Source organism: Rhinatrema bivittatum, chromosome 8, assembly GCF_901001135.1.
Source record: "Rhinatrema bivittatum chromosome 8, aRhiBiv1.1, whole genome shotgun sequence".
Taxonomy (NCBI): Eukaryota; Metazoa; Chordata; class Amphibia; order Gymnophiona; family Rhinatrematidae; genus Rhinatrema; species Rhinatrema bivittatum.
In genome coordinates this window covers 184257780-184273950 of record NC_042622.1, presented here as the reverse complement: position 1 = coordinate 184273950, position 16171 = coordinate 184257780, and the positions used below count along the sequence as shown (strand labels likewise).

Below are 16171 nucleotides of genomic sequence, written 5' to 3'. Positions count from 1 at the left end.
AAGTGGTGTTCTGGAGCATTCCTTTCTTTCACCTCCCCAGGTAAAAAGCCAAGATTTAAATATATTCAGCATAACTTCTCACCTCCAGGCAGTTCCTGCAGGGCTGTCTAAATTACCAGCTGCTAAGATAAGGGAAACCTACAAACTCTCTAGCTAAGGTGTTTGACCACAAGAAGAAACCAAACTTAATAGCAACAAACAGAAATTCACCTAAAAGCTTCAGTGGTGTGCCCAGCGATGAACCTGTGGTTGTGGTATCCACTGCTATAAGTATGTAGTGACCTTTGGGGGGGGAAAAAGATCTAAGTGCTAGGCTGCTAACCTATGTGATGATTTCTAGTTGAGGGTAACCTATGACGTGAAGTAGGTTTCTTTGGGTGGGGGGGGGGGGGGGGAGGTTGTAGTTTTTCTAGAACTTTTTTTTTTTTTTTTCGGCTGCTGCTTAGAACATCAGTCAGCTGTCCATTTCATGTGAAATATAATTTTGGGGTTTAATGTGATGAGAGAGCTTAAATGTTTTCTTTCTACTGTGGTCCCAAATTTTTCTTTCGATCCAGTATCGTTGTGGTGCCTAAGGTTTGCTTGCAAACCTCTAATTGCCTGTAATCCAGAGTTGGCCATTAATTTCCTGCCTCATTAATTGTGCCCTGATTCTTTCTTTACATTTTTTTTTAAACTAAACCTGCAGTTTTATTCTGTCTAAATGGCAAAAGTTTTTAGGTTTCTGCAGGCTATAATTATGCAACTTTTTTCACTCTGTAAAGAGTGAACTCTATTGACTCTTAAAGTATTTTTGTTCTAATTTGCATATCTAAATTAGATTTGCACATGAACACCTAGAGAAGTCAAAGCAAACTCAATAAGTAATTAGGATAACTAGTGAATAAGAAAATGTATGAAGCTGTCTGTTTGGCATGTCTTAATGAGACTATTAATTTAACGAGTGTGGTGTGTGCGCGTAAGTGTCTTCTAAACCATTTATTTCCTATCGCACACGAAAAGAGCCAGTGTTCAGAATCCTTTTATTTTTTTTAAATACTTTATAACTGGAATCTTAGCATACATGAAAGAAGGTCATAGAAATCTGTTAGGCAGACTCAGAAGAAATGGCCGACAAACCTACTGAAGGAGGAAAATTATTTTCGGCTAAAGTATTTTTTTTCAAGAGTGCCTTTCTTATATATGGTCCATGGTGTGTGATGGTTGGAAGGGCATCATTTGCCTGGTTTGGTGCCTCCTTTAAGTGCAAAGATCTAGGAGAAAACTGTAATGTCAACGGTAAGCACAACCTGCAATTTGAGCATGAAACATGGAGATCCCCAATCTTCGGATATGACAGCAAGGTTGAAGGAAGGGTTGTTTCTTATAATTAAAAAAAATTATTCTAGGGTGGGGAATTCCCCTCCCCCCCCCCCCCCCCCCCCCCCCCTCCAATCCAGATTTTCAGGCACTGTCAGTTGGAGACTGGATTAGTATCACCTGAGGCTTACTTGTTATATCAGATAAAGGAAGCTGTATGGTCTCGAAAGGTCATATTACTAAATTATCATATTTGTTTATCCAGTAAAAAGCATGGCAGCCTATTCTAGACTTAATGTGTATTAATAATGGAATTACCTCTCCTTGCCACCTTATTTTGGTGCTGCAAGAAGTTTCAAGGTACATTCTTACCGTTCTCATATAGGAATACATGTTAAAAGTGCCGCTGAATATCTGGATAAACTTTTGTGTGGTCAGATTTAGGGCTACAGTTTCTGTGGACAGATTTTCCTGTCCAAATTTAGTTTAGTTCTGAATAGTAATCTGTTTAAAAGGCTTTTAGAAACCTTTGCTTGAATGAAAATGTTTTGGGCTGCTCGCTTTTCTGAGAATGCAGTGCACTTGGCTCTCTGTGCTGTACGCTAAATTAATCTGTGAAAAGTGCTGGTGTATCACGTACATGCACAGTGACTTTTCTGACTTGCTTCAAGGCTGGAACACCCACCGCTAGATGAGTTATGAGGTAAACGTATGCCGGAGAAAGTGTTCACAACAAACCTTTTTACAAAAAAAAGGTGGAATACTGCATATCTGAGCTATAATTATCTATAATAGTATTACAATTAAATAATAGATTCATGGGAGAAGGAGGAATGAAGAGCTGGGAAAAGCTAGGGAATCTGATTACTTTCTAATAGGTTGTCAAACATTTTAGTTGACGTTGCTTGGTAGTAGAATTTGAAGAAGTGGCATTATCCTATTCTTGATTTGGAGCACTGGTTGGCCTGAGGGTTTAGCTCAGGGATGAAAGATACAGGAAAGCCCTCGCTGCACTTGACATGGAGGGGAAAAAAAACCTGATTTTTCTGTTTTTTATTTACAGGGCTCCTATGGTGTTGTGAAATTAGCCTACAATGAAAGCGACGATAAGTACTATGTAAGTATATTGATGCCTACACGCTTGTAGATGGGGAAGGGTGAGGATTCCTGAATTATTCACTGAGTGCTATGGTGATGTCGCCCAGTTCAGGAACGATACTAGCTTGACAAGTGAAACATGCTATTCCTTATGCATGCTGTAATCATAAATACTAAGACTAGTAAACTATTAGAATGTTTTAAGATTTTCTAACTTGCCAAATGGCCTTGGTGATTCTTTCCACAATTTTAAAATAGACAAAAATGAATCTGTTGTAGTACAAATCTACCAAGCTTAATTGACATGTAATATTTACAGATATCATGGGGGAAAAACCACAATTTGAACAGGCTCTCAGTGAGCGGTCTTGAAATCCAGTAATTACAAACAGTCTTATAAAATGTTTCTAAACACAAGGTCAGCATTGATAAAATAAAAGTATTTTATCTTGACCAATTAGTTACATTTCTGCATTTTATTCAAATATAGGTTTTAAGCCCTGACTAATCAACAGGCCAGTCTGACTTAGGTTCTGTTTGCAATTACCTACAAGCACAACACAATTTATTACTGATAGGAAAAGGTTACACCGTTATATCTATTTTCTACCAATTATAATTCTTTTATCTTGTTCATGGAGCCAAAAAGTCTACTGATGTACAACCTTATACAAATTTGTTTACATACCTTTCATTCTTCTTATACTCTAAATAGTAGCCCCTTTCTTTGTTCAGAGCAAGCATAGCATAAATCAGGAAAGAACATTAAAAGCTAAATTGAACTATATTGCACTACACTGAACAGAGAGACACAATAATGCTCTTCTTCCTCATTAGAATGGTCCCATTTATTGTAGGGGCTTTCTTACTGCAATAAATGCCCCATATACAGAACAAAAGCTGTTCTATGCCCATAGGTATCTGCTCTTTGGGTGCTTTAGCACTCCCCCTCCTCCCTCCAGATGTTTGCATCTGCTCATAAATCTCCCAGAATTGACTTCTGATAGAAAAGGGAAGATTAAAGAAGAAATGTAGGAGACAGATCTGATATTGGGGAATATTCAAGGACCCAGACCACCACAGAGCTGGTACCTGTGAGCACAGAATACCATTAAACAATTTATTGTACAATTCTGCATATGATGTGCATTGCGCAGTAGAATAAAGCTTTTAATAAAGGGAAATGTTCTAGCTGCCGGGGAAGAGGGGTGGAAAGGGGCCATCTCTTTTAGGTTACAATAATACCATAGAATAAAGTGCTATATGCAAGCCATGGGAACATTATGCAAAACATGTATCGCATCTACCCCTTACATCTTTGTGTTTCTGAGAGGTGCTCATTTTCCTGGTCTGTCATATGGACACTCCGCTGCATCTTAAGCAGGCTGGTAATGTTTTACAAAGGGTTGGAGGTGCGGAGGGGTCATAAATAGAAATATGGAAACGTGATAACAGACCACATGGCCTAACTAGTCTGCACATCCACATCAATTGCTCAGCTCTGCAATCTCTACCACTCCCTCAGAGGTGCCTTGTGGTTTGTTGTATGATTTCTTGAATTTAGTTGCTGTCCTTGTCTTTACCACTTCCACTGGGAAGCCGTTCCATGCATGCGCCACCCTCTCTAAAAAGAAACATTTCCTAAGATTACTCCTTGGAGTACCTCTTTTCATCTTCATTCCAGAGCATCCTTTCTGTTGAGAGGCTCACCTCCTGTGCATTATTATGTTGGAGGCATTTAAATATCTCATATCTCCCTTATCCTGCCTCTTCTCTAGGGTATACATGTCTAAATCGTTGACTATCCTCATATGCTTTACATTAAAGGCCACTGACCACTTTAGTAGTCACCTCTAGACTGACTTCTTCTTATCTATAACCATTTGAAAGTGTGGTCTCCATAACTATACATGGTATTCCAAATAAGGTCTTACCAAGAACGTATACAGGGCAATATCACCTCCTTTTTTTGATTTTTTTGATTTTTTTTTTTTAAACTTCTGACTATTCCTCATTCAATGCACACAAGCATCTTTCTGGCTATTGTCACTCTATCCACCTTGGCCACCTTGAGATCATCCCCAGATACCACTTTTATTTTATGCATAAAAATTTCACCACCTAGACTGTACTACTTGGGGTTTTTGCAGCCCAAATACATGACTCTGCATTTTTTTAGCATTAAATCTTAGTTGCCAGACTCTAGACCAGTGGTTCTCAACCTTTTCCCATCGTGACATACCTGACAGACCACGCTCACATGTGTGACACACTGCTCATTACAATTTATGGCAGAAATAAAAAATAAAGTTCCAGTATTATTTTTATTGTTAAGAATGACACAAGGAAAAGATACATATTGTATCTGAACAGAAATTGCATAAACTGTAAACATCCCACACCAAAACAGCACCAATTTCCAGCACTTAAAAGTAACCACCTTACCTAAGAAAAAGCAATACTGAAAATATTACACCAGGCCTTAAGACAATACATCTCCTATTAGGAAAACGGACCAAGTCAGGCTGCTATAGAGCCCTACACAGAAACTACACGCCAGCAGAAAACCTCACCTGAATCACATGTGCTGACCCCCCCAACCAAACAAAGAATTTAGAGACCAAAACGCATAACTAGAAGCATGCAGACAAAAACTGAATTGGAAACCGCAACAAGCCAGAGTCTCTGTATGCAGTGCAACAAAGGAAAAAAAAGAAACATCACCAGTCCTTATAAAACAAATCAAGAAATATAAAATCAGTAGCAGTAAAACCATACTAACAAAAAGAACAGATTATTTCTAAACAGTGGATGAATGGAATATCCAGTAATTAAAAACTCATATCAAAAATTTCTAGATACCAATAAAATATTTTAAAATAGCAGACACAAAGACCCAGTAACAAAAAATAATGATACAAAAAATGTTTTGCTCTGCATACCTGGGAACGTTTGATATCCAGGTGCCCTGAGACTATTTTGGTTTAGCAGGAGGAGGGGTGGTTTGCTTGCAACTTTCTTCTTTCTCCTCTTTCTCTCCTTCTCTTTCTCTCCTTCTCTTTCTCTCTCTTTCTCTTTCTTTCTCACAATCGCTCTCACATATACATATGCTTTTTCTCTCACTCACTTATATAGGCTCTTAATTACACATTTACACACCTGCTGTCTATCTTTTCAGGCTTTCACACACATACATTCTGTCCTTTTCTCTCACACAGACTCTCATTCACATGCTTACAAACATACTCTTTTTCTCATTTACACACAGGCTCTCAATCACATACTCACATGCTCCCTCACCTAAACCAAAACTCAATCACACACATTCTCTCTTTCACATATACAGGCTCTCAATCATTCACATACATGCTATCTCATCCACCCACACACACACACAGGATCTCAAACACACATGCTTGCTTATTCACTCTCTCCCCCCTCCCCCGAACTAGCGGCAGCAGCAGCCTCCTCCACTTCTAACTCTAAAGGCAGCAGCAATCTACTTCATTTTCAGCCTTCGCAGAGCAAGGAGTCCCATCGACCGCGGGGGTTGATGGCATTCTTCGTTTTTCTCTGAGCCACGCTGCTCATTCTTCAGACAGCGCCTCTCTTCTTTTCTTTGGGCCGATGATGAGCGCACTATCAAGGTCTCTTCTTCCCGCACATGCACCCGCTGCTCACCACTTCCTCTTCAGGCCGCGGGGGGGGGGGAGGGGGGCGGGAAGAAGAGAGCATGCTGGTGCCGCTGACTCCTGCTCTCCTGCCGTGTTCCACCCGGGCTATCAGCGTTTTAAGCCCGGGTGTAGGACCTCTCTTGCTCGGGTAGGGGGAGCAGCTGGGTCAGCAGGGGACTGGGAAGTGTGGCGACACACCGGTTGAGAACTACTGCTCTAGACCATTCCTTAAGTGACAGTAGATCCCATCTCATGTTTTGTTGTTTTTTTACACACCTTTCTGGATGTGTACATTGTTGCAGACTTTGGTATCTGTAAAAAGGCAAATCTTTCTTGATAGTCCTTCTATAGTATCGCTTATGAAAATGTTGAAACAAATCATTTATGGATAGGACAATGTTCCTGCATGCTGAAGGTTTTTAGCATCCTAGGATGCCTTTTTTTTTTCTTTTGTTCTCTATTTTACCTATGATGGAAATGACCGGAAAAGGAAAAGCTGATCCCTTCCTTCCCATCTCTATGGAGAAAAGTCCAGCAACTGCACCAGTTCTCTGGGGTGCTCCATTTGTGAAGCCTGCTTTTCCTTTGCCAGGCTTTCTGGTGCTCACATGACAAATCAAAGCCTTCTGTTGCGAAATTTATGTTGCCCTTTGGCCAGGGGATAGAGCAGCCAGGAGACAAGAGTATCCAGACAAACAAGTCAAGGCCTTTTTTTTTTTTTTTGGAAGGGAGGGAGAGTGGAAATTTTTGCTTTTGATTGTGTAGCCAGTAGGAAAAGATTTGCCGAGTCCTCAGTCCAGTTTAACTTTAATGTACCCATGAAGGTGGACTGTCCTTGGGGGGGCTCCCACGTATGTTGCTCTTTAACTGGCAGCTCTGCTCTTGGTCCACGAGGCTTGTTGAGCATTTTGATCATGGTGTGATGTCAAAATTTAAAATAGATAGTTTCATCATTTATGAGAAGACATTGCAGCACCTGAAGTATGCACTCTGCATTACACACACGTCCTGACTCCTAACGAGGGAAGCCGGTGACTCACAATAGTCATATTTTAAAAAAATATATTTTTCCTTTAATTTCTGCTTTGACAGTAACAACTCCCACTGTGGAGCAATATCATCTTTAGCTTGAAAAGGGAAAGGAAAATGTAGCGTGCAGCAAAGTTTTTTTTTTTTTGGGGGGGGGGGGGGTTCTTGGTTTTTTTCTGCCTTGTATGGCGCGCACAAGAACCTGAAAAGTAATAGAACTGCATCTGCACACCTGGAGCAAATCAATTTGCAAAGATCATAAGGCTGTATGTAAAAAGGCTTTAAAAGGAAGGAAGTTGTGTGGGGAGGTAGGGAAAAGCTGCCTTAAATCAAAGGAAAGAAATCATAATTTAGAGATATTCACGTCCACTCCTTGTGGGGCCACAAGACCAGGTCCGGTTTTTCAGGATCTCCCCAGTGAGTATTCCTTGGCTAAACTTTATACGTATGTGGTAAGAATCTGGTTAATTTTGCATACATTGGGTCACCTGAAATCCAGACTTGGTTGTAATTCCTGGAGGACTGCTTCAACTGCAAACTTAAAAAAAAATAAAAATAAAAATTGGGTAATGCACAAACAACTCTATACCGGTTAAAGTCCTGCAATTGTCTGTATTGTGGATGATCCCTCATGAGGGCAAAACAGTGCTTTTCATAAAACTAACATCTCTGAAGAATTCTGCTTTAACCACAGACGTGGGGGAGGGGGGAATCAAACTCCCAACAGTCTGGCAAACCCAATAGGTAGTTTTCACCCACTAAGTTCGTCACATTGATAAAGCAAAACTTACATATAGAAACATAGAAATGACAGCAGAAGACCAAACGGCCCATCCAGTCTGCCCAGCAAGCTTTCACAGTTATTTTTCTCATACTTATCTGTTACTCTGACCGCTGAGGTCAGGGCCCTTATTTGTAACTTTTTGGTTCTGATTTCCTTCCACCCCTGCTATTGTTGTAGAGAGCAGTGCTGGAGCTGCATAAAAGTGAAGTATCAAGCCTAATTGGTTAGGGGTAGTAACCGCCACAATAAGCAAGCTACCCCCACGCTTATTTGTTTACCCAGCCTGTGCAATTTAGTCCTTGTTGGTTCTCTTAATATAAATCCCCTTTTCTTCATTCCCCCCTGCTGTTGAAGCAGTGAACTGCTCTGTATATGTATTCAAAGTGAAGTATCAGGTTTAATTGGTTCAGGGTAGTAACGGCCACAACAAGCAAGCTACTCCAACACTTATTTGTGAATGCAAATCCTTTGCCCCACACTTCCTCTTGTCGTTGAAGCATAGAGCAGTGTTGGAATCGCATTAACCATGTGTATGTTTATTGACTAAGGGTATTAATCACCAAGTAGTAGCTGTCATTCCCGCAAGTCACCCCCCCCCATGCCTCTTCTCTTCATTCACATCCTCAAAACTTTATGGATCCACAGTGTTTATCCCACTCCCCTTTGAAATCCTTCACAGTTTTTAGTCTTCACCACTTCCTCCGGAAGGGCATTCCAGGCATCCACCACCCTCTCCGTGAAGAAGTACTTCCTGACATTGGTTCTGAGTCTTCCTCCTTGGAGTTTTAAATCGTGACGCCTGGTTCTGCTGATTTTTTTTGCAATGGAAAAGGTTTGTTGACTTTGGATCATTAAAAACTTTCAAGTATCTGAAAGTCTGTATCATATCACCCCTGCTCCTCCTTTCCTCCAGGGTGTACATATTTAGATTCTTCAATCTCTCCTCATAAGGCATTTGATGAGGATCATACACCTTTTTGGTCGCCCTTCTCTGGATCGCCTCCATCCTGTCTCTGTCTCTTCGGAGATAAGGACTCCAGAACTGAGCACAGTACTCCAGGTGAGGCCTCACCAAGGACCTGTACAAAGGGATAATCACTTCCCTTTTCTTACTCTATATTCCCCTCTCTATGCAGCCCAGTATTTTTCTGGCTTTAGCTATCGCCTTGTCACATTGTTGCGCCAACTTCAGATCGTTAGACACTATCACCCCAAGGTCTCTCTCCTGCCCCCGTGCACACCAGCCCTTCACCCCCCATCGAATACATTTCTTTCGGATTTCCAGACCTCATATGCATGAGTCTGCACTTCTTGGCATTGAATCTCAGCTGCCATATCTTCGACCACTCTTTCAGCTTCCTTAAATCCCATCTCATTCTCTCCACGCCTTCTGGCGTGTCCACTCTTTTGCAGATCTTAGTATCATCCGCAAATAGACAAACCTTACCTTCTATCCCGTCCGCTGTTCACTGTTCTCTCTTCCGAGTAAGTTCCATTTACCATCACACATTGTCTTCTGTCCTTCAACCAGTTTGCAATCCAGGCCACCACCTTGGCACTCACTCCCAAGCTTCTCGTTTTATTCACTAGCCTCCTGTGCGGGACTGTACAGGTAATGCTTGCTTTCATTATTGCACCCTCAAAAGTACCCACACAAATTTGTCTTTTCCGTGGGTACTATTTTTAAGCCAAAAACTGCACATGGTTTTACTTTTTTTGAAATTATTTTTTTTTTTTTTGCCTAATCCTGCAGAGGGAACAGATACAAAAGTACCCATGCGCTCAAATGCATGTACTTGTACCCATGCAGAGGATGGGCAATAATCACAGTCCCCTTCATAAATTGCTGTAGTCATTGTGCTTTCCAGTATTATGCTATAGATTAGGAGACCTATCCAGCTGTGTGTGTGTGTGTGTGAAGATGCTTCATGCTGTGTGAAGAATGGCACCAAAATACAAGACTGGTGCCACGGTGACAGCAATGCTGTTTTTCCAAAGGCTTTTCTGGTGCTGTAAGTAGGAAACATCTTGTTTGTTCCAAAAGTGGAAAAAAAAAAAAAAAAGTAAATAGAATTTCCCTGGCTCCCTACTTTCTGTTTCTGGATTTCCTTGCCGAAGAAAGACTTTTGGTTACGATGCCCAAATGGAAGCATGATGCTGGAAGAGCATCTGGAGGACGCGGTCGGTGGTGCAGGATCGGGCCTTCAGCCTTGTTTTATCGTTCTTCTTGGCTGTGATGCAAAATCAATTAAAAGGAGATGCACAAGCATTTCCTTTTATCATACATGCTTTGTGATGCATAACAAGGTTATTTGGAGGGCAGCTTTTAGATAGAAGTGTTTTATGTGTGGGGAATTTTTTTTTTAAGCATAGAGTTGCACTGGAGAAGGTAGAGAGAAGGGCGACCAAAATGATAAAGGGGGATGGAACTGCTCCCCTATGAGGAAAGACTAAAGAGGTTAGGGCTGCTCAGCTTAGAGAAGAGACGGCTGAGGAGGGATATGATAGAGGTCTAGAATGGGTAAATGTGAATCTGTTATTTACACTTTCGGATAATAGAAGGACTAGGGGGCATTCCATGAAGTTAGCAAGTAACACATATAAAACTAATCTGAGAAAATTCTTTTTCACTCAACGCACAATAAAGCTCTGGAATTTGTTGCCAGAGGATGTAGTTAGTGCAGTTAGTGTAGCTGGGTTTAAAAAAGGTTTGGATAAGTTCTTGGAGAAGTCTATTAACTGTTATTAATCAAGTTGACTCAGAGAATGGCCTCTGCTACTACTGGTATTAGTAGCATGGGATCTTCTTAGTGTTTCGGTTCTTGTCAGGTTCTTGTAGCCTGGTTGGCCACTGTTAGAAATGGGAAGCTGGGCTTGATGGACCCTTGGTCTGACCCAGCATGGCAATTTCTTATGTTATTATGCAGTCATATACCAAGAACATTTCAATCGTTAAACTGCTGCGTTAATAAACTACTGGTTTTATCCTACTTATACTTTTGGAGGTTTAAATTTCTATGTAGAATCAACATAGGGCCATATATACTGTACATTCTATCCCTCTGTCTCAGTAGATGACAAAACTGGGGAAAACAAATAGTACATTTGTCCCCATTCTGTCAGATCTAAACATAGAAGTGATGGCAGAAAAAGACCTAATGGCCCATCCATCCAAGCTCCCATACTTATCAGTTACTCAGACCGCCAAGGTCAGGGCTCTTGTTGGTTTCTGTTTGTCCAATTTCTTTTTATGCCCTGCTGATGAAGCAGAGAGCAATGTTGGAGTTGCATCAGAAGTGATGTATCAGGCTTTTTGGTTAAGGGTAGTAACTGCCGCATCAAGCAAGTTACCCCCATACTTATTTGTTTTCCCAGACTATACAGTTCAATGTCCTTGTTGGCTTTTTTTTTTTTTGGGGGGGGGGGGGTTTTGTCTGAATCCAATTCCTCTCTTCCCCCTGCAGTTGAAGCAGCGAGCAGTGATGGAGTTGCATCAACACTATGAAGGCTTATTGGTTAAGGGTAGTATCCGCCACACCAGCAAGTTACCCCCATGCCTCTTACTACATTCCCCTCCCCCTTGCCTTTAGGGATCCACAGTGTTTGTCCCATGCCCTTTTGAAATCTTTCACCATTGAACAGGAGCCTGGAGCCTTAAAGGTAAATATGGCAAGTAAGCTGCAGGTATAAAGATCAGAAAACAGGGTCCTGTCCTGTGGCCCAGTGTCGGCACTTTCGTGTTATGCAGGAACCCTTTTTAAACCAGAAGGGGAGTGCTACAGAGATAGCAGTCACAGCTCCAGGGGAGAGACTGCCAGCCGTTGCACAACAGCTGTACATGGCCTTGGAGTGTGGTGTTCCACAGGCTTCTGCTCTTGCCAATGTTTAATATTAAACTTCAGCCACTTGGCGAGGTAATTGGCAAGTTTGATTCCAGCTACCACCTGTATGGGGATGACCTACAATTGTATGTAACTTCTGGGACCTGATTATGATTTGATTATATGTGGACTGAATGACTCTGAAGGCCATAGTAAACTGGATCCAAAAGAATGAGTTAGATATAGATCTAAGTAGATCTGAGGCTCGATGGGGAGGGAAACAAATTTTAGCAAAAAAATACATATTTTTTTGGAATTAAAGCAGATGGCCATTCTTTTCCCTTAAAATATCAGTGGGGTAATTTTTAAGACTGTCTGCAGAAGTGCAGAGTCCACAGGTAAAAAGTACCCACGAAGTGAAAGTATGCATGTACTATCACTTTGAAAATTACCCCAGGAAAAGTACCCCCCCCCCCACACACACACACATTCACACCTAATTTGTGTGGGTGCTTTTTCTCTTGGCAAAAACTACATTGCTCACTTTTGGAAATGCAAAACTATGCCCATAGTTCCAAACTCCACCCCTAGGCCCACATTCCCCCACAGGTAAAAATACCCACATAACACTCTACCAATGTACTTCTACCTGCATATAGAACGGGCAGTCTTCAGAAAGCTCAGTTCCACAGAGATGGTTTCTAAAATTACCCTCTCTCGTTCATAGTTTGGGGATGGTATTGGACATGATGCTTGATAATGGAAAGCTCAGTTAGAGCGCTCTCTAGAAGCGCCTCTTAGTAATTCTGCATGCTATCTGTTGGGTCCACCCATTTTTTAGGTCCTATGATTTAAAAACTGCTGCTCGTTCTTTAGTGCTTTCAGGATTGGGTTGTTGTAATTCACTGTTCATTGAACTTCTTTAAAAAAAAAATTAAATTAAAAAAAGAACATTTATGTGTTATAAGCGATGTGGAATGCCACCACTAGGATGATTGAAGGTTGTATCTGCAGGGGAGGTAATCGCTCCCAGTTCTTAAGCAGCTATGTTGGGTTGTTTGTTGACTGTGTCCAGTTTAAACTATCGGATTTAGCTTTCAAAATGTTGAATGTTATAGGTCTAGACCTTTAGAAACGTAGTCTTCATTGTTTCTTCTAGAACGTTGTATTCCACTAAGAGGGCTCGCCTATGGTACCCCCTTTGCCAGTAATGCAATTAGTTAAGACAAGAATGGACTTTCTTGAGCACGGATCCTAAATTCTGGAATTTGCTGCCAAAGCAAGCCAGGCTTGAAACTTTAGAAGACTTATTAAAAACATGGCTCTTTGGATGGATGGTGAAAATAAACCTGAAAATACAATATCCCAATACAATATCAAAAATTTAAGAGAATGAAAAAAAGTGTTTTTTTATTTAAACTTTTGTTTATAAAAAGACTCCCATTCTATATGGACAAATTAAGTCCATGAGGCATCAGAGTCTGCCACTCAAAAATGAATCGTTTAAGCCTAAAACGATTCATTTTTGAGTGGCAGACTCTGATGCCTCATGGACTTAATTTGTCCATATAGAATGGGAGTCTTTTTTTATAAACAAAAGTTTAAATAAAAAAACACTTTTTTTTCATTCTCTTAATTTTTTATATTTTTGACTGGTTCTGTAATTTTAAATAATTAATACTCAATTAAAACATTTTTTCATTTCACGTAAAAAGCAATCACTGGGTCCTTGGGATATTTAAGGTCCCAGCTGTTTGAGCTCAGCTAGCCTCTGTTTGGGTTCCCACACAATTTGACAAGAGGAAAGCTCTGGTTAGCTCTGTTCTGATAACCTTCTTTATCTTTAATATTTTAACATTTTATGGTAAAATTACTGATGTTTTAAAATAAAAATTTTTTGCAGATATTATTTAAAAATTTGTTATTGCATACAACATCCATTTCTTTACTGTGGGATTTAGTGATTTTGACATGCAGATGTTCTGAGTATGTAATTTGATTAATTTTGTTTTCATGTAGTTACTCTATAAATTTATTGGATTTTATATCCGTTTTTCCATTGTTTTGTGAAAATTCATATGCTAAATTATATACCTCATGATGAAGACTCTTTGGGCGAAACAATAAGGCCTTTCTCGGGGTTTCCTTTGAACATCTGCATCTTTGCTTTCAATGCTGAGCACATCTTGTATGAATCCCGGTATATAAAAATGTTAAATAAAATAAATCTCTTTAGCTAGGTTTATAATGTTGGATCATTTCACTTTTCATGCCGTGGGTTTGTCCTCAGCCACCTTTTGTCGGTTGTTACCATGTGAGCTATGGTATCTTTTGATAGTTTTTGTTGTTTTGTCTGCAGTCATATTTTGTGATTGTATAACTTTTGTGTAAAAAAAAAAAAAAAAAAATTTTGTACAAGTATATATTTTCTGATACTTGTGGGGTTTTTTGTATGATTTATATCATAATTGTTCTTTCCATGTAAAAATCATTTTAGGCTTATTTAAAAAATAAATATTAAAGTTTTACTATTTTGGATACAAAATGGTTCATTAGTGTTATTTTTTTATTTGGTATTTTGTTTACCTGTTGAACACTTTAGAGTTTGATTTTTGCCTCTCTTTTTTTTCATTACTAGTATACATATACTATATAGTAAGAACATAAGACATTGCCATGCTGGGTCAGACCAAGAGTCCATCAAGTCCAGCATCCTGTTTCCAACAGAGGCCAAAACCAGGCCACAAGAACCTGGCAATTACCCAAACGCTAAGAAGATCCCATGCTACTGATGCAATTAATAGCAGTGGCTATTTCCTAAGTAAATTTGAATAATAGCCATTAATGGACGACTTCTCCAAGAACTTATCCAAACCTTTTTTTTAACCCAGCTACACTAACTGCACTAACATCCTCTGGCAACAAATTTCAGAGCTTTATTGTGCGTTGAGTGAAAAAGATTTTCTTCAATTAGTCTTAAATGTGCCACTTGCTAACTTCATGGAATGCCCCCTAGTTCTTCTATTATTCGAAAGTGTAAATAAGAGTCACATCTACTTGTTCTAAGACCTCTCATGATCTTAAAGACCTCTATCATATCCCCCCTCAGCCATCTCTTCTCCAAGCTGAACAGCCCTAACCTCTTCAGCCTTTCCTCATAGGGGAGCTGTTCCATCCCCTTTATCATTTTGGTTGCCCTTCTCTGTACCTTCTCCATCTCAACTATATCTTTTTTTGAGATGCGTCGACCAGAATTGTGCACAGTATTCAAAGTGCGTTCTCACCAAGGAGCGATATAGAGGCATTATCACATTTTCTGTTTTATTAACCATTCCCTTCCTAATAATTCCTAACATTCTGTTTGCTTTTTTGACTGCTGCAGCACACTGAGCCAACGATTTTAAAGTATTATCCACTGTGATGCCTAGATCTTTTTCCTGGGTGGTAGCTTCTAGTATTTTCAGATTTATCTTCTATTAACTTAAAATTATTTGAATACACTGGTGAAGTGTATTCCCAGTGGAGTGTTGAATTGTCCAACGTTATAGGGCCAAAGACACCAGTCCTAGAGACAGCTGGAATAAAGATAAAATACAGGCTGGATTGCCTCTTTTTTTTTTTTTTTTTTCCTTTGCTCTCTCCTCTTAAAGGACAGAATATACAGCTGCACTCCCACTCCGACAGTTCAGCTGCCCCCAGACTGCCAAGCACTGTTGTAAATCTGCTTAATTTCAAATGGGAAAAGGCCTGCCAATAACTCACCCTCTGAACTGTTCAGCTTGGAGTGTTTCATTTTAGAAATTCTACCGAATCTTTTAAAACAGCAGTAGGTGTTAGGAAAACTGTATTGCACTAAGACTCTCTTTTTTTTTTTTCACTTATGCATGCAGTGCATCCCTACCAGACTCACCATGTTGACGTTGCCAAAGAAAAAGCAGATAGGCAATCTGGGCTGTGTCAGCCCTTCCGGTCTCATTGAGTTTTTCTCCGACTGTAGTTGTGACGGAGCCTCAGTAGATTGACTAGTGGAAGAACGGGCAACGTGTGTATGACTGAAGTCTTTATACTTTAATCCAAAACAGATCGCTTCTTTATAAAAGCAAGTGCCCTTAGAGGCCAGTTTTCAACCGTCTGCATAAGTCAGCAAATGCACGCCTAAGGTGGCTCACAGAGAGATTTGCTGGTATTTACTTTCTTTGGTTATATTCCTCCTTTCAAGCCCTTTCAAGGCAGATTAAATACTGGGCCGATGCTAGGTGTTTTTTTTTTTTGTTTTGTTTTTTTTGCTGCCCTGTGCGAACAAGCATTATGCTGCCCCCCCCCCCCCCCCCCCCCACACACGCACTCTTCATTCAGTCTGTTTTGGGCCTGCCAAAAAAAAAAACCCCCCAGCTTCTTCCAGGGACTTAAACTTTTTAAAACTGTCACCCTCTACGCTCTGAGTCTTCACCCACCTCCTCTGGATC

General features: G+C 40.2%; 1 protein-coding gene across 3 annotated transcripts in view; it reads left to right on the top strand.

Annotated features, from left to right (window-relative positions):
- CAMKK1 (calcium/calmodulin dependent protein kinase kinase 1) overlaps positions 1 to 16171 on the top strand; it is a 336761-nt gene that overhangs the window by 163571 nt on the left and 157019 nt on the right. For all 3 annotated transcript variants that reach the window (XR_003858154.1, XM_029612030.1, XM_029612029.1), the window contains exon 4: positions 2363 to 2416. Coding sequence is in view for 2 of the 3 variants with exons in the window: in XM_029612030.1 (XP_029467890.1) it covers positions 2363 to 2416 (54 nt within the window). In the remaining variant the exon portion in view is untranslated. The remainder of the gene's footprint in view (positions 1 to 2362; positions 2417 to 16171) is intronic.